The following is a 25,827-nucleotide window of genomic DNA, read 5'->3' on the forward strand; positions in this document are numbered from 1 at the left end:
AAAAAAGACGCATGTATAAATGAGCAAAAGGAACTCATGAAAGAAAATCTAAATAGACCCAAATCACTGGAAACCAGAGTTTACATAATTTTTAGCAAAGTCTAAAAATTTCCAGGAAAAAATATAGTTCTTATGCTACAGTTTCATAACAGAGAAAGAAAAGGTTTTCTTTATGGAAAGAACTAATACAGAGGTGAGTTAATGAGCAGAAATAACTACATACTAACTTTGCTTATGCACACAAAGCACAGCAGGTCCTATCCCCCTCCCTCCTTCCCTCACAATAAAAAACCACAGCAGCTCTCCCTCCCCTTTCCTCCCTGTCCTGCCTAGGCTGGCCTTGAACTGGGTGCATGGGATTACATGAAACAATACTATACTTGGCTCAAAACACAGTATCCACTGATGCATTAAAATCAAGTAAGGATTATCCTGGGAAATGCAATGAAGAGTAATAAGTAAACATACTGGAATAATACAGACCAAGAGTAAAAATGTTAATGTGACCATTTTAAGAATCCCAAAGAGTCAGTAAAGATTATTTTACAAAAACATAAAATACTCCATACCAGACAAGCAAAATATTCAACAAGTAAGAGCTGGGTTAGCAAATTATAATACCAATATAACGGCAATCACATTTTAAAACATTCCATGATCTGAGAATATTCTTAAATGGTAAATTAGATAAGGTTGTAAAATACTTTTTATCAGATCAACTGCAATTTCCCTTGTAAAACTGTGTATCTATGTGTATCCAGATAGTTTTTGGTAGTTTGTATTTAACTACATTTTGTTTTTGCCTTTAGAGACTTTAAATGTCATTAGTTTTATTGAACTTTACAATTTACAATCCTTTCAACAGATCATAAAGTTAACTATGGTTAGCTGGGCGTGGTGGTGCACACCTTTAATCCTAGCAGAGGCAGGCAGATCTCTGTGAAGTTTGAGGCAAGCCTCGTCTACATAGTGAATTCTAGTCAGCTGGGGCTACAGAGAGACCCTGTTTCAAAAAGATGAAAAAAAAAAAGTTAATGGTGGTTAATTTCAAGTTTGGATAAGGTGATCGATTACTGCTTTCCAATTTTATGTTTTCATAATCCAACAAGAATTCTAATTTTGTAGACTCATTTATTAAAATATTTTATCTATTACACCAACCTCTTAATGCTGGTTATAAATGGAATAAAAAATAATTGACTGGATCAGAACAGTAGAGCCTCCAAAGTATATGTGAACACACTCTGCCCATAAAGGGAATAGAAGCCCAGAAATGTCAAAGATGCAGTTGTAGTTCCGCAAAGTCCCATGGTGTGGAGAGAAGCAAAGGTCTGCTACAGTCCACTCCCCCGATCTTTCCAAGTCTACCATTCCAGAGCTGGTGAAAGACTCAAGTTTCAGCTTTATAGTCAGTGTATATGATCTTTGCATTATTTATTAATCATCTTTGTGATCTACCATTAATAATTTATAGACTAGTAACACTGCTAAATATCACAAGATACTTAAGACATTGGAATGAATTATTTCTACTACAGCTCAATAGTAAAGGTTGGAGGAAAAACTAGACTCAATTTTAACACTATTAAAGTAACACCACAGTAAGACCTCTTGATGTTAGAATAAAATAGTTTTTAATAAGAAATGATTTGACTTTCCCAAAACATCCAATTAAGGAAGAAAAAAAATGAGTGCTGGAGATACAGCTTAGCTGGTGGAGTGTTTGCCTAGCATGTACAAAGCCATGGGTTTGATTCTAGAACTATATAAAGTTAGGCATGATGATGCATGCCTGTAATTCTAGCACTGGGAAGGTGGAGGCAGAGGATCCAGAGTTGAAGTGTCTTTGCTTCATAGTGTGTTTGTAGACAGCCTGGGCTATAAGAGATCCTGTCTTAAAAAAAAAAAAAACTGAAAGAAAATCCAGTGAAATATTCACATTAGAACTACTGAAGAGAATCACACTACTTACTGTATTACAACTGAGTTTCTGATTGACATTTTTAAACAGTATAAATACCTCATCAGAATAGGAAACAAATCTGCCCGGTGGGCCATTTTCACTACAGAATTATCTTCTGAAATGCTGAAATGCACTATCTCTTCCTTAAAGCTTCTGTCGTCCAGTAACCTTTGTAAGTTTTCCCTTTAAACAGAATACAGAACAAATTATCACTCAGTTCACAGAACTTTTCAAAAATGTTGATTCATATTTATGGAAAGCATTAAGTACAACTAAAATAAGTTTTTTTTTTTTTTTTTTTTTTTTTTTTTTTTTGGTCTTTTTGAGACAGGGTCTCTCTGTAGCCCCAGCTGAGCCTGGAACTCACTTTGTAGACCAGGCTGGCCTTGAACTCACAGAGATCCACCTGCCTCTACCTCCCGAGTGCTGGGACTAAAGGTGTGCGCTACCACACCTGGCTAAAATAAGTTATTAAACACTTCATACTGAGGTTGACATCCTGAAGGAAAGTCCTTACAAAAGTATGCTCAAATTTTAAAAGACAAATGGCTTAGAAGGGATTAGAGTTGGTTATAATATAGATGTTTAGGAAAGCGTGATGCTTTACTTCTTAGGAATCATGATTTGATTCCTTGGTAAGTGAATCTGTAAAGTCTACCAAAACTTTACAGATACATTAACAAGTACAGAGAAATGTTATCCTCTGTCATAGACATATTTTAAAGTTAGTAATTTCTTTTCTACTTGACTATTTACAGAAAACAAATACACTTTTAATTTTCATTTCTTGCCTGAAAACAGAACTATAATTATTTTGGAAAAGAGGAAAATTTCTCAATCCTCTAAAAATGTATTTAGAAGTGGCTCCTAGGTAAGATGTCTCCAGCCTTAGCAACTTACCTGTAAGGCAGGATATGTGGGTGTTTATAGGTCATTAGGCAATCCAAGGTTATTTTTTGTACTGTTTGATCTTGGTGTAGCAATAACTAGGAATGACATTTTATAGAATAAGTTAATGAAACAGGCACATACACAAACCATGAGATAGCAATGTGCTAATCTGCTTAATTAAATTTCCTAAAATCTAAATCTTTAGACAAGGTTTCAGCTGATTTTTGACAACAGCCTTATATTTTCCAGGAGTAAATGGAGGATAACCAGAGTATGTGCAACAAAATGGAAATGGGCCAGGTGTCTGCTGCACATCTAGAACCTCAGCACTCTGAAGGATGTTAGGCGGGAGGATTCAGAGTTTGAGAGCAGCCTCATTGACACAGTTGGGACTTCAGGGTGGGATGGAGGGGGGAGGGGGGGATAAAGAAAACTCCAACCTCAATTCTCTGTGTGAATCTGGATTTTATCCAGCTGAACTGGTCCTGAGATGAAGAAACTCCATACTATAAAGGTTAATAGTAAGATGCCGGGAGGGAGGACTTGGCTGAGGTCCCTCCAGTTAATTTTAAAATGCTGTAATCCTGTGTAACAGACTTTTAAGCACTGTCTTTCTGAACAAGGTCTCTCTCAATTACAGGCAGAACATGGACAAATTCTGCTGAAATCATCTAAAGACTATCCAAATGATAAGAGAAAATTTTATCAGTTTAGGGTGACAACTTAATACTTGCTCTGCTTCTAGAATTAAAGTTTTTGGCAATACCTTCTAGAGTTCAGGGATTTATGTTATAATGACAACAATTATGTCACCTATCTGATCTCACTTCATCTAGTAGATACTGAAAGCTGAGTCTACCAAGCCTGAATTAATGGGAAGGGCAATCAACTGTTTTTGGTACAGTTCCTATTTCTTTCTTTTTTTTTTTTTTCTCATTAAGCTTTTATTTTTAATTTAGGTTTACAATAAACAGAAAAGTTGATCATTAAAAAAATAACCATAGCTGTTAATTTTTAAAATGAGGTTTATGTTTTAAAGCATTATCACTATACCCTATAATTACATCTTTTATATATAAGAACTGTGTACAAAGTGCTTTCAAACTATACAGTAAGATTTTGAAACCCATTTCTTTCTATAATACAATTTATGATTTACTCTTAATACAGCTGGCCAACATTTAGTCACCCCAAATATGAAAATTGCTTATTATGATAAAAGTGTGTTTATTAATTAAAAGAAAACAGACACGGGTCATATTCATTGATTACTGAAAACCTAAGTTACTTCGATAAAGAAAGGTGATAGAGAAAGGTTTTCAGGGACTAAAGTGCTCCGAATTTATTTTACTTACCTGAAGATATAATTCATATAACTTGGATTCCAGATATAAGGCCCGTGGGTTTGAAAATTTAGAGAAGACTTGCAAATGAACAATTAACTGCCTAAATAAAACAAGAGGGCAATATAGGATTAATGAATAAGGATTTTCTTTTTTTTCCCATTAAAAAATTATTTATTCTTATTTTATGTGTGTGAGTGTATTGCCTGCATGTATGTAAGCGCACTTGTGCTATGCAAAGCCTGAAGAGGTCAGAAGAGGGCAGCAGATCTCCTGAAACTGGAGTTATAGACAGTTGTCAGCTGCCATGTGGGTCCTGGGAGCTGAACCTACCTGGGTCCTCTGCAAGAGCAATCAGTGCTCTTAACTGCTGAGCCATCTCCCCAAGTTATTTTCTCGAGATGGCACTGCCCACCATTTTACTTTCTGATAAGTATTCCAAATACCCTACCCATAGTTCTACTATCAATCACTCAAATAAATTCAAATTATGAGAAAATGATTTTCTAGAAACTCCGAATCTTAGGCAAGCCTCTTCCACAATTCAGGCTTTCTACTTTAGGAAACCCTTCAGGATTCGCTTCAAAAGGCTTAAACTAAACCAAAACCAGAAAGAGGGCAATCAAATCAGTCATGCTATCGAAAGCTGAGCACAGATGATCGGGTAATCATTCTTTCTCTGGGTTCTCTGAAGCAGACAGGGAGTGGTAGAGTGCACTCCTCTTGCTTTCACAGTGATCAACACTGATGTCAGGCAACAGAGGCCCCAGGTTAGATGACAATGGCTCTTACTTACTATGAAGAACTGGAAGAAACAAAAATGCTGTGTCTGTAAGTTAAAACACAAAGACGGGGATGTCCAAAGCAAATGGCACCATCTACAGAACAGACTGAGGAGGGAGTGCCGCCCTCATGGAAGAAAGAGTATCAGCTCGGGCTATGAGTACATACCGGATGGTGCCAAGAGCATCACTATCAGCTTATATACATTTTCAATGATACTTGGTAGCAATAGTCTCAGTTTGGCTATAGGAGGTAGACAAATTAAGGACACTGACCTAATTCTCATAGAATTTCTTTTAATTTATTTCTTTTTCTGAGACAAGGTCTTATGCATCCCAGGCTGGGCTGAGGATAACTTTGAACTTCTGATCCTCTTGCCAAGTTGAGTTTATAAGCATGCATTACCATGGTTTATGAAGTGCTATGAGTTTAACCCAGGGTCTAATGCAAGCTCAACAAACTAAGCCACATACCTAGCCAGCATCTCTCTGCTTTGCTTTTTGATTTTTTTAAAAATTTTTTTGTCTTTCTGAGACAGGGTCTTCCCTGTAGCCCCAGCTGGCCTGGAACTGACAGAGATCCTTCTGCCTCTGCCTCCCAAGTGCTGGGATCAAAGGTGTGCGCCACCAAGAGAAAAGTTTATTTAGTATACTTCAAAGATCAGCGGGCCAGGAGTAACAAGAATACCACTTGCAGTCCTTATAGAACTTCTGATTTTTCATGAGTTATAAAAAAAAGAATATCCAAAGCAAGCAGTGGTTTCATGATAAAGGTTGACTGGCATTAAAAGTTTAAAATCAGTTAAGGTAACTTTAAAAGATGGGACAAACTTCAGTGAAGAATAACTGCTAGAACTGTGTCCTGGAGAATGAACAGACTCTCTCAGGGGCAGAATGAAGCCAGGCTACCAGGAAAAAGGCAAGAGCAGGTGTGAAGGTTCAGGGTGAGACAGGCAGAAGTGTGACTGGATAAATGGCTTATTCATTTATACAACAAGCACAAACCCAGAACTAATCTTTTGCTAGGTATTATGCTGACTGAGACAGAGGAGAAAAATAACAATCTTTGTCTTAAAGTGGTAGGAGACAAAATACTAGACTACGAGAAGCAGGAGCATGCATGCAGCTGGCGACCTTCCCCAGTCCAGACTTTGACACATCATTTGCAATTAGTTGCCAACTTCTTCCCTATCCAAGGCTGGCAAATGTTCATCTTTCAGCACCAGTCCTTTCCCTTCCAGAAACTCTTCCTTGGGTCTATCCCTGATTCTTTGATAGAAGGAAGTCATTCTTTACTGTGCTCCCATAATCCCTGTAAAAATATTTAACTTGCCATTTGATTGACTTATACTACAGAGGCCGTGTACAATTCATCTTTGTAACCCTGCACTTAGCAAAGGGCACTGGCTATAGTTACTGAATAATGTTTTATAAATGGCTCATACGGAAATATACAAGCATGATTTAGTTTTAACACAGTAGCACCACTCCAGCGGAGCAGACCCCTCAAGTCAAATAATCTACAAGTAGACTGAAATAATCTCTGAAAGCAAGATCTCTTTCTTCCTTTTGTAAGTTTGGACAAATTTAGATAAATGAGTAACCAAAAGGAAAGGAAGGTAAAACAGCAGAAGAAAAAAGTAACTAGCAGTAGATAAGTCAAAGGCAGAGTGAAGTGCTGACAGGATTATTTATGAGAAAAGATATTCCATTACGCGCTCCCCTAGCACAAAACCATGGCGCCGCTGCCCTGAAAGCGAACAGGAAAGGTCTAAGGAACTCCGGCACTATAGACTGTGAAGCTCTGTGTTTAAAGGGAGCTAGGACTAAGAGGAGTCACCCCACAAGTTCCCCAATGCTAAAATGCTGTGGTGAAAGAAGACCTAATTAGTAATCGCTCCAAAACAATCCTGTCCTAGGGTCTGAGAGCCAGTCCCAAGGTGACAAGAGACAAGAAAAGAGGTGCAGCATGCAATTTACTAGGGACTTAAAGACAGAAGTGTGGTCCTGGGCAGCACCAAGATCAGGGGATCGCCAGTGAATACATGTGCAATTCTAAGGTCTGTCCCCCTCTTTCTTTGGTGACACAGAACCTTGGGGCCAGTTCTCATAGCCTGGCATCAGGATATTTCAGACTAGCAATCTCTAAAGATGGACAAAACTGCCAGAAAATCTCAGAAATGTCAATAACTCACATATGTCAATAACTATCTGAGTAGTTCATCTTTACAAGCGTATTTCCCACAGAGTCTAGGAGAGGCACTGCTTCCCTGCGTGTGGCTCTGTAGGCGGGGGTGGTGTACTCACTTTGCTGCAGCTCTTCTTGTCTTTTTCTTCTGGGGTACTTCATCCTGGGGCGCTGCTTCTTCCTCTACCTCTTCACCTTGTCCAGCAGCAGGCTCTTCGTCCACGTCCTCTGCCACCGCTCCTCTGCCTTTTTTGCATAGATCCTGGGTTGGAGCCACCTGTAGATCTGCTGGGTAATACTCATTGCTGTAAAAGGAAGAGGGTGGAAGCAACACAGGTGAGGAGGGCACTTGTCATGGTGAGTGTGAGTATGGATTAGTGGAGTCACCTATGGTGTGTGGAACCACACGGTCAAGAGACTGAGGGACCGTGGGAGCTTTGTCTACACCAGCAATCCTTTTTACTTAGTTTCTCATTGACATGTCAATCACTAACCAGCCCCATATTTCCCTCCAGGCTCCACTTGATTACAAGAACTCACTGGTTCTGCTGTTCTTCTCCAGCTCTCTAGAGCTCACTGAATCAGGCCTTCCTCCCCGCCAGATTAACCAAAGATCTATGTGTCATTCTGGTAAGGTCACCTCTGAAGTCAATGACCAATTCTTGTTCTTCATCTGACTGACTTACCAGACAATACCTCATCTTTCTGATCCAACTGACTGCCCTCTTTCAGATATTTTATCTTAAAATTTTTTTAATTTATATTAAATATTAATTTTATATATATGAGGGCTTTGCCTACATGTATGTAAGTGTACCTGTGTCATGCAATGCTCTCATAGGACAGAAAAGGGCACTGGTTCCCCTGGAATTGGAGTTACAGATGGTTGTTAGCCACCATGTGGGTGCTGGGAACTGAACCTGGGTCCTCTGGATGAACAGCCAGTGCTCTCAACCACCGAGTCATCTCTCCAACCCTATTTTCTTTCTCTTTAAACTAAGGTGATGCTGTTTCTTAAAGGAAAAACTTGGAAGTCCATTTCCAGGTCTTGGCTCTTCTATCACTCTCCGTGACTTCCTTGGCTGGTTCCTTCTCCCTCCCACATTCACCCCTCAGTGATCTCATTCTATGTCAGATGACTTTCAGTACCATTCATATACTGATGATTCTCAATTCATCATCTCGAGATCGACCCCTTTCCCTTGAACTTAATTTCTAAACTGCATGCCCACTTGTCATTTCTCCTTGAGTATCTATTTAGTGCCTTCAACTTAACATGTCATCAAATGAATTCTTGATACTCCCCACAAATCTACAGCTTCTGTCCAAGCTCAGTAAGTAAACAGTAATTTTCCTCTCCTAGTGCTCAGACTAAAATCTCCTTCCTGTTCCTGACAACAACCCTCTACCCTCAATCCTCAAACAACACAAGCTAATTTGGTTGGAATTCTCCTAAAACATATTTTATCAAATTAAAATCCTTCAAAAAAATCTCTATCTATACCACTTAGAAATGTGGTCAGATCACTGGTGACTCTTGCCCACACTTGCACCTTCCTCCTGACAGGTCTCCCATCTCTCACCACTGCTGTTCCACTGCCTGTTTTCAAAACAGTAGCCAGAAGTTCTTGAAACTGAGTCATTTCATCCTTCTGCTTACACTTCCCAGTAGCTTCCCATTTCTCTGACAGTAAAGGCCAAACTACTGATTGCCCACAATGTTAGCTTTCTGCTCTGTTCTCCAACTACTTCTCCTTGGATCACTGCAGTAGCCACCCAAACTGCCTTGCTAGTCCTCACACAAGCCAGGCAGGCTGTGGTTTATGGCCTGCTTGATCTAACCCTACAGCATCTTCTCACATAATGAAATATTACTGGAAAACACTTTTATTGTTTAATTCTGTCCTGCACCACTGTTAAGTTTTACAGCAATCAAGATTTTCATACAGTCAAAACAAAACAAGGCTCCAGAAAGATCTTGCTATTCTTTCAGAGTACATCCCTCAGTTTCATAAACTATCGAGAGCTCAAACTAGTTCTGCTTAGGTCACTGAAAATATCTCCCACTCCCAGGCAAGAAATCAAACAATGAACAATAGGTAAGAAGTAATAAGGCCTTTGTGCACTGATCAAAGTCAACATGGACCCTCTTCTTTGGTAACCTCAACTATTTTTATTAGCACTATTTGTATGTTAACTCATATAAAACTAAATGTTGAACAAAACTAATCAGTTTAACCTGACAGAGGCAGTGCTTTGCAGACATGACAACGCTTGCAAACATGACAGATATACAAAGTACTCAGCCAGTTTGAGAGGTTAATAATATCACCCCTGTTCTACATCCTCTACCAGGGACATATGCGTACAAGAAGGCACTTACTTGATAAATCTCAAGAAAAGTGGGGAGAGTTCCCTGGACCTTGGTTCTATTCTTTCTGGAAATTTGGCCAGAGCTCGCCAAAGCAAGAATCGAAAGTTGGTATGGTCCAGTCTTTCACGACAATCAGTTTTCAATGCTAACTGCTTCTGGTAAAGAGCCCCAATGTCTCCTTCCTGGGTTTGGTCCCAACTTTCATCGCCAATGGACTGCCCTTCATCTCTTATGTCCTTCTGCAGTTCTTTCTCTGCAAGAGAAAAATGTCACCTAAACCCCAATATTATGTTAACACTGCCCTATTTCCTCAAGACAGGACATTTCTTTCTGAATGGAATATAGTAAACCATATCAAAAGTTTATCAGATAATACACTTCTTGTGTTTCCCAGTTTCATGCATATTTACACAGTAAAAATTAATAACCACCCACGCCCCCAGCTCCCCAAAATCCCCACTCATACCAGCATGTGTAGCTGCCTTTTCTAGATGCTCATAGTAGACTTTCCAAAATTGCTTATTTTCCATTTCATGGGCATGAGAACTAAGAGAAAAGATCGTAAGATATGTGCTATGACATGGACTTTTGTGTGAGACATCTCATTACAGAAACATACAAGAATATAACTAAAATGTTGATTTGATTAGCCTTCTAAATGAGGTTAAAATAAATTTCATACTTTTCTGTAGTTTTCAAGTTGCCTACACTGCACAAGTTAATTTTTAAAACGTGTTTTACTGTGTGATTGTGTAAGTGTACATGTGTATGAGCACAAATACCAGTATACTGCCACACAGACATTGGGTCCAGGCAACGGGGCAACTTTTGCAAGTTAGATAACTTTGAGACTCAGTTCTTCCTTCTACTATGAGATGTCTGTGAATTGAACTCGGGTCATGATGCTTGTACAACAAGCACTTTTACTTGCCGAGTCATCTTACCAGTCTATACTATTTTTAATAGTCATAAAAGACTACAGAATATTTTTTAAAAGATAAGTGGAAGACCCATATAATATTTTTTTGGTTTTTTTGAGATAGAGCTTAGGCTGGCCTGGAACTTACTATGTAGCTAAAATTCACAGTTCTGCTGATCCCACCTCTGAGCGTGAGGATACAGACTATCAGACCTATTTAGGAAGACCTATTTAGAAAGAGTATTTTTAAAGGCACAGAATGGAAAAAGAGAATGGTATATGAAATATGTTCCATCAAGGAAAGGAGGTCCCTAGAGAGAAAAATCTCACAGCATTTGAAGGTAGATTAAAAAAAACACAAAAACGTATTTCCCTCCACTTCATTAGCTACTTGAAATATACTTCATAGAACTTAATGATGGGACTGACATGAATCATAGATTTTTTTAGTTTGAAGTCCCAAGAATATTTTCAAGTTTTCTACTTCTGGCATTAGTTTGCATTTTATTTCTTTCCTTTCTCCCCATCCCTTTCCTTCCTCCACTTCTTACTGCTCCTCCTCCCCATCTCCTTCCCCCTTCACCATGAGACAGGGTCTGGCTGTGTAGCTCAGGCTACCCTCAAATTTGTGACCCTTCTTGCTTCAGCCTCTTGAATGCTGGGACTACAAGTGTACATCCCTACACCTGGCTTACTAGTAATTTTCTAATAATATATAAACTTTATATTAAACACAGAAACTATATATACATCAATTTTATACTACATATGAGAATTATGTATGTTGTATACTATACATGGAAAACAAAGTTCCAAACAAAAAGATGTGCCCAACAGTAGATAGTCCTGTCACTGGGGAAAGCCATTAAAGGCATTCAGTAAAGCCAAACTTTGTGATAATGGGTCACTGATTACACATGTCACTTCTTGTCTTTTGAAGGTACCAAAAAAAAAAAAAAAAAAAAAAAAAAAAAAAAAAGAGAGAAAAGAAAAAAAGAGAAAAGAAAAAACAAGTGTGTTTTGGTTTGGCTTAGTTTAGTTTAATTTGGTTTGTTTTGGTTTTCAGGCAGGACTGGATGGCTGGTTAAGATGTTTCTCCCCCTCTGTGACTTATTTGAGATGAGCTCTGCTAATAATTTCCTTTGTTGTGACAAAACTTGAATTAATCTATCTCTCTCTCTCTCTCTCTCTCTCTCTCTCTCTCTCTCTCTCTCTCTCTCTCTCTCTCTCTCTCTCTCTCTCTCTCTCTCTCTCTCTCTCTCTCTCTCTCTCTCTCTCTCTCTCTCTCTCTCTCTCTCTCTCTCTCTCTCTCTCTCTCTCTCTCTCTCTCTCTCTCTCTCTCTCTCTCTCTCTCTCTCTCTCTCTCTCTCTCTCTCTCTCTCTCTCTCTCTCTCTCTCTCTCTCTCTCTCTCTCTCTCTCTGTACCATGGTTTTTTTTTAAAGAAAAAAAAAAAAAAAAAAAAAAAAAAAAAGAAGTCAAAAGGCACTTGTTTTCAGTATACTTGTTGGTTACTCTAAAGGGCTATAAAAGGCAGGCATATTATTTCAGAATTTGAAAGGATTTGTTTGTGTCTGTCAAGTAGGAACTAAAAGGATCGGGACAGGCATGGAACATGACATATACCAGCCTGACAAAAAGCCAGAGCAAAGCACTGAAGACAAACATCTGAAAAAGGCACGTCTATGCCTCAGAGCATATGCATCTTCCATGTGACCAAAGGGCTATAAAAGGCAGGCATATTATTTCAGAATTTGAAAGGATTTGTTTGTGTCTGTCAAGTAGGAACTAAAAGGATCGGGACAGGCATGGAACATGACATATACCAGCCTGACAAAAAGCCAGAGCAAAGCACTGAAGACAAACATCTGAAAAAGGCACGTCTATGCCTCAGAGCATATGCATCTTCCATGTGACCACTAAACTCCTTTGTTAGAGATAAAGGGACTTTTATACTACACAGCAAGGGCTTTGAAAAGTCCTTAGTTGTAAAGTATGGTTCAGTGACTCAACACAGAAATATAAAAGTCTATAATGATCATAATATACCTTTTTGTTGTAAGCGATTTCAATAATATAGAAGTATCATATACAGTAAAAAGAAAACCCTTGTTATTTCAGTGCATAGAAACATACATATAATATCTGAACTGCTGAAACACAAGCACCAGGGACAATGTTTAGTTTTCTTCTCTTCACCTTGTTTGACACCCATTCACTTATATCATACCTAAAGGGAATATAGTCCCTGGTGCCATCATCCACTTAGGCCATGCTTACCTTATGAGTTCAATAACAGGATCCCAGAGGGCACTAAAGTTGATGTACAGCATGCCTAACAAATAACGAAGCGGCACCTGTAATGCCCAGAAACTTTAGTAAACACACAACAGGCTACAATAGAAAGGTGGAACACAAGTGCTCAATGCACATCCCAGCCTGAACAACCTGAATTTGGAAAGAATCTTGCATTTACAAAAAAATGGTTTTAGGTATTAACCCCAAAATCAGTGTATAGTAATTACCTCCATCTCCTAAAATCTCAACTCACAATCACTACAACAAACATAGTACTCAACTCATTCCAGATGTTCACACACAAAGTGCAAATCTAACTAGAATTAAATTTTATCCTAACAAACACTGCCATGATAAGACAGAATCTGAAGAGCATCAGTGAAGTGCAGATGCTACGAACTCAGGAACATGTTCTGTGAATGGCGGCTGAGGCTCCTGTACAAGCAGATGTCTGAGTTCTTAAAATTATACTTTAAAAGTCCAGTTCAGGGGACCTAAAGTTTTCTCAGTCAACTTTTACAGTGATACTCTTTGTTACCAACATGTCCCGTTCCAGGAAGTGCCATGTAGAAGAGCATTTTTATATTTACTTGGGTATGAAATGCTGGTATCTTCTAGTTGTAGTCTCTGTTCTAAGTGAAATGAAGGAGGATGTTGATGTTTAAACAGGTAAGAACAAAACTGAATGAAAGAGGAATGCCTTCCTGTGGCATTGTTCCTAAAAGATCCATGGCAGATTTTCAAGGGTCATGGACTGAAAACCCCTGGTACAAAACATGGGGTCAATGTCCTGGAACAGTGAACAAACTTGGTGAAGAATATAAGGCGTTAAACCTGGCCCGGCGTCCTCCCTCACTGGGGTTCAAGGGGCCCTCTTTCTCATTTGTCAAAAGGGACTAATGCTGCCCACACCTTGTTGAGAATTGAATGAGATTACAGATGGAAAAGGATTGTGTATGAAAGATCATGTTGTAAATTATGAAGTACAATTCAAATGCAAGTCGTTCTTTTCTAGGCTGATTGAGTTTGTGTGTATAAAATGAACTCACTGCTTAAACTTTTAATGGAAACTATTTGGGTAGTAATTTACTGAGGCAGTGGACCACAGTAGTTAAAAGCATGAACACTAATTCAGAATATATTGATTTGAACCCTAGTTCCACCAGCTAGATGCTGTTATGACCTTGGGCAAACTACTGAGGCTCCCTGTGTCTCAGTTTTCTCTCAGTAAAATGACCACATCCAGCTCCATGGCCTTTTGCATAGCCCCTAAACCCAGTGAGAAACCACACCTGCATTTTAAAATGCTGTTTCTCAAAGAGACTGCCATAAAGTAACATGCAACTTGCTCTTTCTTGGAATGACAAGGGTAGATATCAGGATCAACATTAATAACTTCTTTTTATTTTTTTGGTCTTTTTGAGACAGGGTCTCCTTGTAGCCCCAGCTGCCCTGGAACTCACTATGTAGACCAGACTGGCCTCAAGCTCGGGAGATCCACCTGCCTCTGCCTCTGGGACTAAAGGTGTGTGCCACCACGCCCGGCTCAGTAACTATTTTATTCTGATAAGTATATTTTTCCTTGTATATTTTAGAGGCAATGTAAAAAGTTGTTTGTTTTTATTGCTACTTACTTCATGGTCATTCTCTGAAGGCTAAACACAGTTTCTCTGAACATAGCCACCGCCAATTTTGAAAACTGGTGGCCATAGAGACCATTATAACATGAAGTAGACTTTGATACGGAAGGATTACATTTTCTTAGACTACTTTCAGTGGATTTAATGGATATTTTTCTTTCTAGGTGGTTGCCTAGGAACCAAAAAAAAAAAAAATCCTTCCTGGGAGCTCAAGAGATGGCTCAGCAGTTAAGAGCACTGGTTGCTCTTGCAGAGGACCCAAGTTCGGTTCCCAGCATCCACATGGCAGCTAACAACCATCCTCAAGCCCAGTTCCAGAGGATCTGGACTTCTGTGGGCATTGCATGACATAGGTGCATTTACATACATGTAGGCAATACGCTCACACACATAAAATAATAAAAAAAAATTTTTTTTAAATCCTTCCTGTGTTTTAGTCATTTTGTTATGATGTATCCTGAATTGGTAATTTTAAAACAATCTAATAAAGAAAATTATAAATTATGCCCTTAGAAAGGTAGTAGGAAAATCAAACAAAATATTTTATTTTTCCATGAATAAATTTCTGCTGAAAACTGTGGAGTGGGGCACTATGCTCAGATGATTAAATCATGGCCTACATCCCTTAAAGAATATATAATCCAGGGCATTCATTACAAGGAGAGAAAAGAAGACCAGGATCGCTATCTACTGATAATCAATGATTAGAACAATCACCTTTATACATCAACAACAGGATGGCTGAAGGAGGATGGGAGAGAGCACAGAAGGATCATGGAGCCAACATCATCCACACTCTCGACTCCACCCATCTGCAGTCCCCTAAGTAAACTACGTGCTCTCAGCTCTTGCTTCCTTTGCAGATGTCCTTCCTCTGGAATGGGACATTCTCACCTCCTTCAAGATACCTAAACTTCACCCTCCAGAAACCCTTCTTCACATATTCTTCAGCACTTATCAAAGAACATACCATATAACAGATGGGATCCTCCCATCTTGTCCTTGACCCTGTGGTCTTTTTGAAGGTGGGAGTTGTTTTTTTCTTGTTAATTTTATCATCAGCACCCAGCTATAGGTAATGAATAATGTTTGATGCAAGATTAATTGCAATGACCATAACACCTACCATAAAGTGCTTAGAAAGAGCCACATTTTGTCCTGGGATTTTATATTTATCTCATATAATCCCTAGATCAAACTAGTAGGCTACAGGCTATTTTTCCTATAATTTCAGAAATAAGGAAACTGAGTGAGCAGTTCTAGGCTCAGTAAATGATGGAGCCCGTCTTTAATGGTGGTAATCCTGAGTATGCTACCTAAATTGCCGTATGATGGTGCCACGGGCCAACAGATCAGCTGTTCTTGTATTTCAGCCATTTCTGCAACTTAACCCCACACCTGTCATTTATGCTCTAAGCTTTAAAGGTTTTTTAAAGGACAAAACCTGAATTTTAGAGCTGTTCAGTCAGCAAAGCTGGTTTGCTTTTCTTTCTGAGGGTGAGGTACTTGATGGTTTACAAAATTAACCAAGTCACTGGAGTTTAACGCTAATGACAACTGCTAAAAGTGAAAGAGCATGTTTAAAAATGCTTAGATGCTGTGTACTGGGTAAGAACACCAGAGATACCCCAAGTTAAGACGGTCATTAAGTGCTTCACACCTTCACATACTCAAAGAGGACATTTGATTAATTAATGGGCTGACAACACTGTTTAATTTCAAACAGCACTGGGGGTTAGGTAGGGGATAGGTATAGAGACAGGAGCCTACATTGCCTTATTTTACAAGAACATTTCTGTTGTTGATAACTACATGGTACAATCTTCCAACCTAGATTTGAAACATAAAATTAAGGAGAAATGATTTTAAAAGGAAAAAAAAAAAAAAAAAAAAAAACAAAACCTCTATTTTACCTCCTGCAATGGTCCTTGAGGGACTGCATCCTGCACCACGTCGTGCCTCAGCCTTCTCAAGTGAAGAAGCTTTTCTCTGTAATCGCTCACAGTTGCTGGGACAAGTTCTGCCTGGCGTAATATAGCAAAGGCTGACTGCCTCTCCAAGAGCCCGTCACCCTAAACAGCCAGACAAAAGCCAGAAGTTAGACTGTGATTTCCCAAAAAGAACATGAAGCATGACTAAAGGACGTTCAGTTGTTGCTGTTTTCAGACAGGCTTTCACTATGCAGCCACGGTTGGAGTGGAACTCACTAGGTAGAGCAGCATGGTCTCGAACTCACTAAATTTTATGGTTACTGCCTCTGCCTCTTTAGTGCTGAGATTAAAAGCCTGTACCACCATGCCTAGTTTGAAGGCTCTTTAAAACAAGGAAAGAACCTAGAATATGTTAATATTTTAAATAAATAATACCTTTCTTTGGGTAACAATTCATTTTTCCTTACACCATTTATTTTTGATAATTTAGGCTTAATGCTTAGCACAGAGATGGAAATAAACAGGAGGGGCTGGGGACATGGCTCAGTCAGGAAAGTGCCTGCCATGCAAACATGAGGACCTGAGTTCAGATCCCAAACACCCATGTAAACAGTCAGGCATGGTTCTATGCACCTATAACCTGGCACTAGGGCTTAGGTGGGGGATGCGTAGAGACAGAAGCCTACAACCCAGCACTGGGGCTGAGGTGGGGGATGGGTACAGAGACAGAAGCCTACAACCCAGCATTGGGGCTGAGGTGGGGGATGAGTGTAGAGACAGAAGCCTACAACCCAGCACTGGGGCTTTGGTAGGGGATGGGTACAGAGACAGAAGCCTACAACCCAGCACTGGGGCTGAGGTGGGGGATGGGTATAGAGACAGGACCCTATAACCCAGCACTGGTGCTGAGGTGGAGGATGGGTGCAGAGACAGGACCCTATAACCCAGCACTGGTGCTGAGGTGGAGGATGGGTGCAGAGACAGGACCCTATAACCCAGCACTGGTGCTGAGGTGGAGGATGGGTGCAGAGACAGGACCCTATAACCCAGCACTGGTACTGAGGTAGAGGATGGGTGTAGAGACAGGAGCCTACAATCCAGCACTGGGGGTCCAGGTGGGGAATGGGTAGAGACGGGCCCATCCTTGGAGCTCATTGACTGGCCAGTGTGGCTGAGACCAGGAGTTCTAGGTTCAGTGAGAGACACTGCCTCAAAAGCTAAGTTAGAGAGCCACAGAAGAAGACACCCAACACTGACCTCTGGCCTCCATGTACATGTGCACACATCCACTCCAATACATATAAACACCAGGAACACATAAAGTAAACAGGAAAGGAATTCTCTAAAGGATGCAAAATGATTAGCAGTATCTACTAAAGAAAGCATGTGTAGTTTCACTGTACATTTCTATGTCTGGTAATCTGCATGATGGCAAGAGTTTGGTACAAGAAGATAGCCATCTAAGGAGCTTCGCCGCAGCGCTGGAAAAAGTTAAGTAAAAACCTACCGAACTATCCATTAACAGGAAAGTTGGTAAGATTTTGCACTCTACGATACTACTCAAGTTCAAAAGAAATGATAAAGGCACTGATACAGAAAATGTCCACGGTAACACTGGTTTAAATATGTATGTCTACTCACAAGATTACAAAGAACATTCATGAAAGATTTTTCAGTAGCAGTCTAGGTGGCAGGTAGGACTAGGAATTCAGAACTACCCATTTTTGTAATAGGTATTTATATAGTATGCAAGTTTCCTGCAAAGACCAGTTTGGAAATTAAAAGGTACATAAATTATACATACACATCTCTCTCTCTCTCTCTCTCTCTCTCTCTCTCTCTCTCTCTCGCTCTCGGACTTTTTGAGACAGGGTCTCCCTGTAGCTCCAACCGGCCTGGCACTCACTATATAGACCAGGCTGGCCTCAATCTCACAGAGATCCACCTGCCTCTCACTCCCAAGAGCTGGGATTGAAGGTGTGCACCACTACGCCGGGCTGTAAATTGTTTTTAAGAACTATCCACTCAATTATATTACCTCCATCAAAACTGGAAGCCCAATGTCAAAATGGTTTAGAATCCTTATTGTCAAAAGCCGAATCTAGAGAAAGCAAAAGGGAAATTCAAACTGTACAGTGTAAGTGAAGGAAGAAACTCATAGTGACATCTAAGTTCTACAAAATTAAGAAAAAAAGAGTGTATCATTAAAGCAAAACATGCCTTTCCTCTTCCTTGATTCAAACCCAACAATGACCAACACCAATTCAATAATAACTGGACTAATGATCAGATCAGACCGAGGGCAAGGCAGTACAACATGCCATCATTTGTTTTCACCATGACAGTAATGAATGCCTGGACCTAAGTTTACAGTTCAACTGAAAACAGTGACTTATATACGTCAGTAACACAAGTATTTCCACACACTTCAAATTCAGAAATGTTATCTTTATTTTGGGGGTCAGAAACATACTAAAAGAACACATGAACATGTGCAGACATGATTAAATAAGAATTCTACTAGTTTTTAGTTGTAAGAGACAAGCAAGTTGCTCACCTACCAGTATAAGCACCATTTTCTAATCCATAAAATGTACAGTATCAAAGGCTTTTGTAATAGATTTATTCAAATAACTATACTTAAGGAGTATATAATTTAAAAAAATTAAAAGTTATTCTTTGGTTCAACTAGATTTTTTTTGTCCTAACCCTACTGATTCATAATCTTCGCAGGTGTTACCCTAGAATTTGTCATTTTAGGGGCTGGAGAGATGGTTCAGTGGTTAAGAACACTAACTGTTCTTGCAGAAGACCTGGACTTAAATCCTAGCACCCACATGGCAGCTAACTGTCTGTTAACTCCAGTTCCAGGGGATCCAACAGCCTTTTCTGTGCCCCGCAGGCATTGCACGACATGGGTGCACTTACCTACATGCAGGCATAACGCTCATACACATAAAATAAAAATAATATTTTAAAAAAGAATGTCATTTTACTGATCTCCCTAACTAACCCTGCTACAACCAGTGTGTGGCCAGTGTTGAGTGTTTAGTAATCACTGGTGTAAAGGAAGACCCCCACGGTAGCACTTTCCGATAAGGGAGCTTGGGTGGCCACAGGCAGTACAAATGGAAACAAAGGGAGACTGAGGGCGTATCACACAACAGTATTACCTTAGAGACGCCAGTGGAAATGTTTGGCTGTAACTTGGGAAATAATTCCAGTAAAGCTTCCTCAGAGAGTGGTCCTTTGCAGCCACATAAGGCTAGCCTCTGATAATAGAGATCAGCCAACAGCAACACAGACGGCTCAGACGGAAATGTTCTGCAACAAGATACTTATAAGACCCAAACTACACCACACAGTTCAGAGCAGAGATGATTATTTGAGCTACCAAAGCATCTTGCTGATAAGAGAAATACAAAGGCAGCAGGCAAGTTGTATAGAGATAGTGACATTTTATAGAGGAGGAGGCCTAGCAGGTGAGCGATGTGCTCAGGCATAACCCGCTGGCAGTAGACGTGGGATCAGAATAGCCAATGCTGCCATGCCAATCCAGAGCTCAAAGCGACAGCCACATAAGGAGGGCATGCAGTATTTGCTAAGTGCATGTCAGGCACTGAGCTGATGAGGGGAGCAGCACAGTGGGCTCTGGGTGGGGTAGTCCAGGTCCAAACCCTGCCCCGTGACACGCCTGGACATGCTGCTGACCCTCTATGCGCCATCTTCATTCAACAGATATGGACTAAAAGCCTAATGTATGCCAGTGGCTTTTCTAGACATGGTGGAGAGAACAGTACATTAAAGATAAAGTTCTTATTTTCCCAGAACTTACATCCTAGAAGGAACCAATGAGTAAAACGAATAACTATTAAGTAGGACAGTGCAAGTGCTGTGGAGAAAAGCAATCAGGGGAAGGAGGCTTCAGGGAAGAGGCAGGCAAGGAGAGGGTGGAGAGCAGGCGACCAGGGGGAGTCTGGAACGTATTTGATGCCGGTTAATTATGGAAAGCAGAGCTGGATGACAGAAAAGTGAGCTTCAGGGAGTCTAAAAGGAAAGCATTCTAGGTAGAGGAAGAGTTAGGTCAAGAGCCAGCTTGAAGCATGCTTGTCCACAGGAACATCAGAAACCAGTGCTGGGGCCAAGTGAACAAAGAAGTGTGGCTGATGATATCAGAAGTCACTAGGGATTAGATCAGAATCCACAGGAACATATAAAGATTTTAGACTTTATTCCCAGTGAAGGGGGTGACCACAAGATCAGGGCTGCCCAACAACATTAGCATTCTGGGTAGGAACCCTTTACCAGGGCTGCTTATGCACTGTACACCGCTTAGCCTCAACCCACCAGAAACCAGGGACAGCCCTCAATGATGGATCTATGCTTCTTCCAGAATCAGAAGCTGGCCAAAATAAACATGAGAAACAGAAAACCAAACTGGACTGTTTCGTTATATAGCAAAAAGACTAGGAAGTTTTCTGAAATGCAGATCACACCACAGTGGAGCAGACTATGAAAGAGGGAGGAACACGAGTTGGTCATTAGAGATCAGCAGAGGCAAACCACTGACTAACACGTGCAAAGCCTTGGGTTCGATTCTTAGCACCACAAAAATGAATGAATCAGTCAATTGAGCTGGCACTATAGCTCTTTATAACCCTAAATTTATGCTAATAATAAAATATCCCTTTGCAACGATGAATATGTACTTAGTCTGTCCAAAAGGTTTTCTTTTAGTTGGAGGATCCAAACAGACATAAATTGTACTAAGTGACTATAACTGAGGAATGACAGATTACAGTTCTACTATAAGCAAGACTTCACAAAAACAGAGCTTTTTATATTTTGTTCATTACTAGGCCAAATGGAAGGCATTTACTTACAATACTAAATTCTTGATACGTTCCACAGGAACCAAATGAAGGAGTTCAGAAGACTCTTCCAAACTTAGTAGAGTATTTACAGCTTGACAGAGGACAAATAAGTTTCCTAAGGGCAGAAAAGAAGGAACAGCACATTATTTATGTCTCTGTCATAACTGAGAAACATCCCATGTACCCCAAATCTATCACTCATAGAAAGTTCATTAAAATAATCAGTTTTAAAAGAATTACATGTCAAGCCAGGCATGGTGGCTCATGCCTTTAATCCCAGAACTTGGGAGGCAGCGGCAGGTGGATCTTTGTGAGTTTGAGCCAAGCCTGGTCTACATAGTGAGTTCCAGGCCAGCTGGGGCTACAGGAAGACCCTGTCTTAAAAAAAAAAAAAAGTTATACATCAAATATAACACATATTCAGAAGAAGAGAATACAAGTTCATGTGCCATTAACTAAGACAAGCAATAAGAACAGGTCAGGCATTCCCAATACAAAATTTCTGTGCACTCCCATGACGTGAGCTCACATGGTTTCGGATTCTGAAGCTATTTAGATTTTAGAACTTTTGATTCGGGATATTAAACCAGTGAAATATAGGCATGTTTCAAAATCTAAGAAACTCAGAAATCGGAAACATTTTTGGATCCCAAGCATTCAAAAGCTAAATTAGCTTTATATAAAACTCATGCTAATAGTAAGCCACATATTCAACAGCTTTTCTGCAACAAATGTTCGATTAATATTAAACAGTGATTTAATGTTTAGCCTTAGGACCAGCACACAGTGGCCCAGAAGTCAGATCTGTAGGGCAGCCCGTTTTCTGTTTGTTTTTCAGACAGGGTCTTGTTATTTAGTTCATGCTGGCCTTAACTGTTGGGCCATCCTGCCTCAGTCTCCTGAGTGTTAGGATTATAAACATTTCACACTGTATCCAACTGGCAGCCCATTTTTATACGGCCTATAAGCTAAGAAAGTCTTGTTTTTTCTTCTACATTTCTAGAGCTGAGAAAAAAATTTTAAAGAATATGTCGAAAAAATAAGATGTGGTCTTCAACCTTAAAATTGGGTCATCCAGACGGCTCTGGGTAAGATGACTTGGCTTCATAAGCCTGATGACTTACATTCAATCCCTGCGGCCTATGGTGAAAGGAGACTACCAACTCCTGGTCAGTGTTTTATCACAGCAAAAGAATGCAAACTAACAGACATGGCCACTGAGTACTTGAGATACAGAAGTCTACTTTATTTTGATGTTTGCTTAATGTCTAATGCACATTAATACTTCTGCAAATGATTAAACCACTATGTGTATAGGTTAGGAGAAAATACTGTGGTAGGAAAAATAAAATACCTGCTCTTAAATTGCTGCCCTTAGGCTTTGAGGGAGATGGACAGCAGGTAGTGGGGCTTGGGGCAGGGCAATCTATTTTGGCCTCGAAGAGCAAGAATGCCTGAACTGGGGCTGGAGAGATGGCTCAGCAGTTAAGAGCAATGACTGCTCTTGCAGAGGACTCAGGTTCGATTCCCAGCACCCACATGGTGGCTATGAACCATCCTTAACTCCAGTTCCAGGGGAATCCAAAGCCCTCTCTGACCTCCGTGGCATTGCACAACATGGATGCACTCATATACATGCAGGCAATATACTCATACATATAAAATAAAAATAAAATTAAATTAAATATTAAAAAAAAAAAAGAAGAAGGCCTGAACTGACTTTTGAAGGATAAGCAAAAGAGCATTGAAGGACAAACTTAGAGTGGTCCTTAGACAGAGGGAACACACATGCAAAGGCATTAGGTCTTCCTCAGGGTGAGCAAATGAGGTGGCTCAGAGCAGAAGCCATATCTCAGGGTTAGGGAAGGCACAACAGTCAGTCAGGACTCAAAACAAATGGTGTTCCAGGACGTGACAGCCTCTAGATACCTGACTTTCCTTATGTTCAAGCTACTTTGACGTGCTCTATGGGGTACAAGTGACAACACGCCCATCTTATTCTCTATTCTGCCCACACTTATCACACAGGGAGTTACATCAGAATGCATTCTCTGGCATTACATGTGTTTACGTCTTCTTTGGGTAGACCAGGAAAGACTGAAACAAGAACATGTGGTGACTGTGACTGACCTTTTCCAAAGCTCCCTTTGTCAACAGTCATGAGGAGCGACTCTATGAAGCAGGTCACTAGTGGTACCACCTTTTCTTTCTCAAGAGGTCTGTTCAAGGAGTGGGAAAAAAAGGCAAACACTCATCTTGCTGTTCAATGGTTTAATCACAGAATGGCAAACATTTTAGTCAGAATGCTAAGTACTTCTTAATACTAAAACTAAAGTTTATTTCCTTACCTGATATGAGGTAATACCACAAGGGCTGCCCAGGAATGTGAAAGGTAAGTAGAATCTCTATTGGGGGGTAACTGAATTATAGACAACAGATGGTCCAACACTGGAAACGCATCCTTTCTTCTCTTGGAGTTGGTCTTCCTCTGCTTTAAGTAGGACCTGAAGGACGAGGACAATGAAGTAGCATTTAAAACAGATGTTCCAACAGCATGGCTGGAAGGCTCCTGGGTCGTCCCACTGTCCAGCACTTGAGGGGAGGAGCTGCTGCTGGTGGTTAGATAGAAACAGACGGGGGACATTCAATGATTTGCAGTGAGAGGCTCTTCAACTCCATGTGTCTGACTTCCTTCCATTTCTATCTATCTTGCTTTGTGACTTAAACAAGCCTTTCCCAGCTGTAAGCAATATTGCCCAATTTCAAGCTGCTGAGTCTATCTTTAAGAACTGGAATGAACTGACTTCCTTCCCCCACTCCCCACTTCCTATTTATTTGCTTGAAATAGGACATTGCTATGTGCCCTGGCTGGCCTAGAACGCAGTATACAGAAGAGGCTGGCCTAGAACCTGTGGCTCCTCCTGCTTCTGCCTTCTGAATGCTAGTATTATGGGCATGAACCACCTCAAACAGTGTCCTTTCTACGTGAATTTTACTACTTCCCAAATGAAAAAATGTCAGGAAGTTGCCATGGTAGACTTGGCAAACATGACTCAAGTGGTGATTTATAAGTGATTTTCTCCCCCACTTTAATGTGACTCAAGCTCTCTATGATGTCTTCTGGCTCAGCATTTGGTTCCGGGCACCTGTTACTCTATATAGTTCTAACTAGCCCTTACTATTGCAAGTCAGAGACACAATAAGTAATAAGCCTTACAATCTATCCCCCATGGCAAGTTTAGGTAGCTTACACAACATAGTAAACTGTGGGGACTCTACTCCTATGCCCCTTTTTGTTAAAAAAAAAAAAAAAAAAAAAAAAATCAATGAAAAGCTATATTCTCTTTTGTGTCATACTTATCAGGACACCAAATGTTTGGAAATTACGACAGACAATCAAGTTACTTTAACAGCCAGTTCCTTAAAGTCATCACATTTGATATATAGTCTTTCGGGCACTAAACATGATTTGTCAATCTATAAAAATCCTACAAAATACTGCACTGATGTTAAAAAGGAGTAATTAGCTGCCTTGCTAATGTCCTACAGCTAACCCCTCCCTCAGCCTGTAGTCAGATCTTTGCAAGCTGACTCCTTCCCATCACTGCATTCCGCACAAAGTCCCCCACTCCAGAAAAGACTGGGAGACATCCCTTCCTTCCTCTCTCCTTACTCATTTGTGTCCCTCTGCACAAGAAAATTATCTCCTAAAGAGAAAACTTTCTTCTATGCACCGCTGTACTCCACCATCTGAATAACTGAGACTTAAAAATGTGTCAAATGACAGAACGAGCTTACTTCTAATGGGCATTTTCACATCAATTATCTCTTCCTACTCTCACAACAAAACTATGAGATGGGTAGATGGAATGTTACTAAAATTTTCTTTTTCTTATAAAAGACAGGGTCTTACCTCAAACTCGAAATGCGGCCTAGGCTGGTCTAAAATTTACAACACTACCATCTCTACCTCCTTGCTGGGATTATACTTCTGCGTGCGTGCGTGCGTGCGTGTGTGTGTGTCTACACATACAGATTCATGTCATGTTACTGTACACAGCTCAAACTATTTAAACATCTTCACAGGAAGATTTTAAACAAAGGTGACCATTCACATATAGGGTATCTCTGAGGAGGGCAGCAGAGGGATGTTTTCTGAGAGAAAAGAGACATGGAAGTTGTAGCACTTGGCTTGGGCTAACAGCTCTAAATTTATTTGTTTTACCGTGTATCTTTCTCAGGAGGATTAAAGAAGTATGAGTGTGAGGTGTGACCTTGGCAAAGCAATTTCACCCCATGATCCAGAACCCAGAGTTCTCGCCACCTGCAGGGAACATGCCTGCTGGAGACTGGTACAGGTCATGAACTCAAGATAGAAGGCACAAGGGAACAGCAGTTACTCATCACCCTTTGATCAAGAAACAAAGCTCAGTCAAAAAACAGACAAACAAGGCTCTGTTCAGATACATTTTGACAAATAAGCTACTTTTTTTTTTTTTTTTTTTTTTGAGACAGGGTCTCCCTGTAGCCCCAGCTGACCTGGAACTCGCTATGTAGACCAGGCTGGCCTTGAACTCAGAGATCCGCCTGCCTCTGCTCCCTAGTGCTGGGATTAAAGGCATGTGC

The 25,827-nt window shown here is 40.2% G+C and overlaps 1 protein-coding gene across 1 annotated transcript in view; it reads right to left on the bottom strand.

Annotated features, from left to right (window-relative positions):
• Utp20 (UTP20 small subunit processome component) overlaps positions 1-25,827 on the bottom strand; it is a 113,016-nt gene that overhangs the window by 61,571 nt on the left and 25,618 nt on the right. The window contains exons 13-25 of the mRNA XM_008832626.3: positions 23,550-23,705; positions 23,332-23,420; positions 21,211-21,316; positions 19,501-19,651; positions 18,366-18,428; positions 16,310-16,468; positions 12,739-12,815; positions 10,008-10,087; positions 9,551-9,794; positions 7,287-7,472; positions 4,210-4,300; positions 2,864-2,949; positions 2,021-2,146 (exon numbers count right to left, since the gene is read on the bottom strand). Of these exons, the coding sequence (XP_008830848.1) occupies positions 2,021-2,146; positions 2,864-2,949; positions 4,210-4,300; positions 7,287-7,472; positions 9,551-9,794; positions 10,008-10,087; positions 12,739-12,815; positions 16,310-16,468; positions 18,366-18,428; positions 19,501-19,651; positions 21,211-21,316; positions 23,332-23,420; positions 23,550-23,705 (1,614 nt within the window). The remainder of the gene's footprint in view (positions 1-2,020; positions 2,147-2,863; positions 2,950-4,209; positions 4,301-7,286; positions 7,473-9,550; positions 9,795-10,007; positions 10,088-12,738; positions 12,816-16,309; positions 16,469-18,365; positions 18,429-19,500; positions 19,652-21,210; positions 21,317-23,331; positions 23,421-23,549; positions 23,706-25,827) is intronic.

Source organism: Nannospalax galili, unplaced genomic scaffold (genome assembly GCF_000622305.1).
Source record: "Nannospalax galili isolate Female #2095 unplaced genomic scaffold, S.galili_v1.0 scaffold415, whole genome shotgun sequence".
Taxonomy (NCBI): Eukaryota; Metazoa; Chordata; class Mammalia; order Rodentia; family Spalacidae; genus Nannospalax; species Nannospalax galili.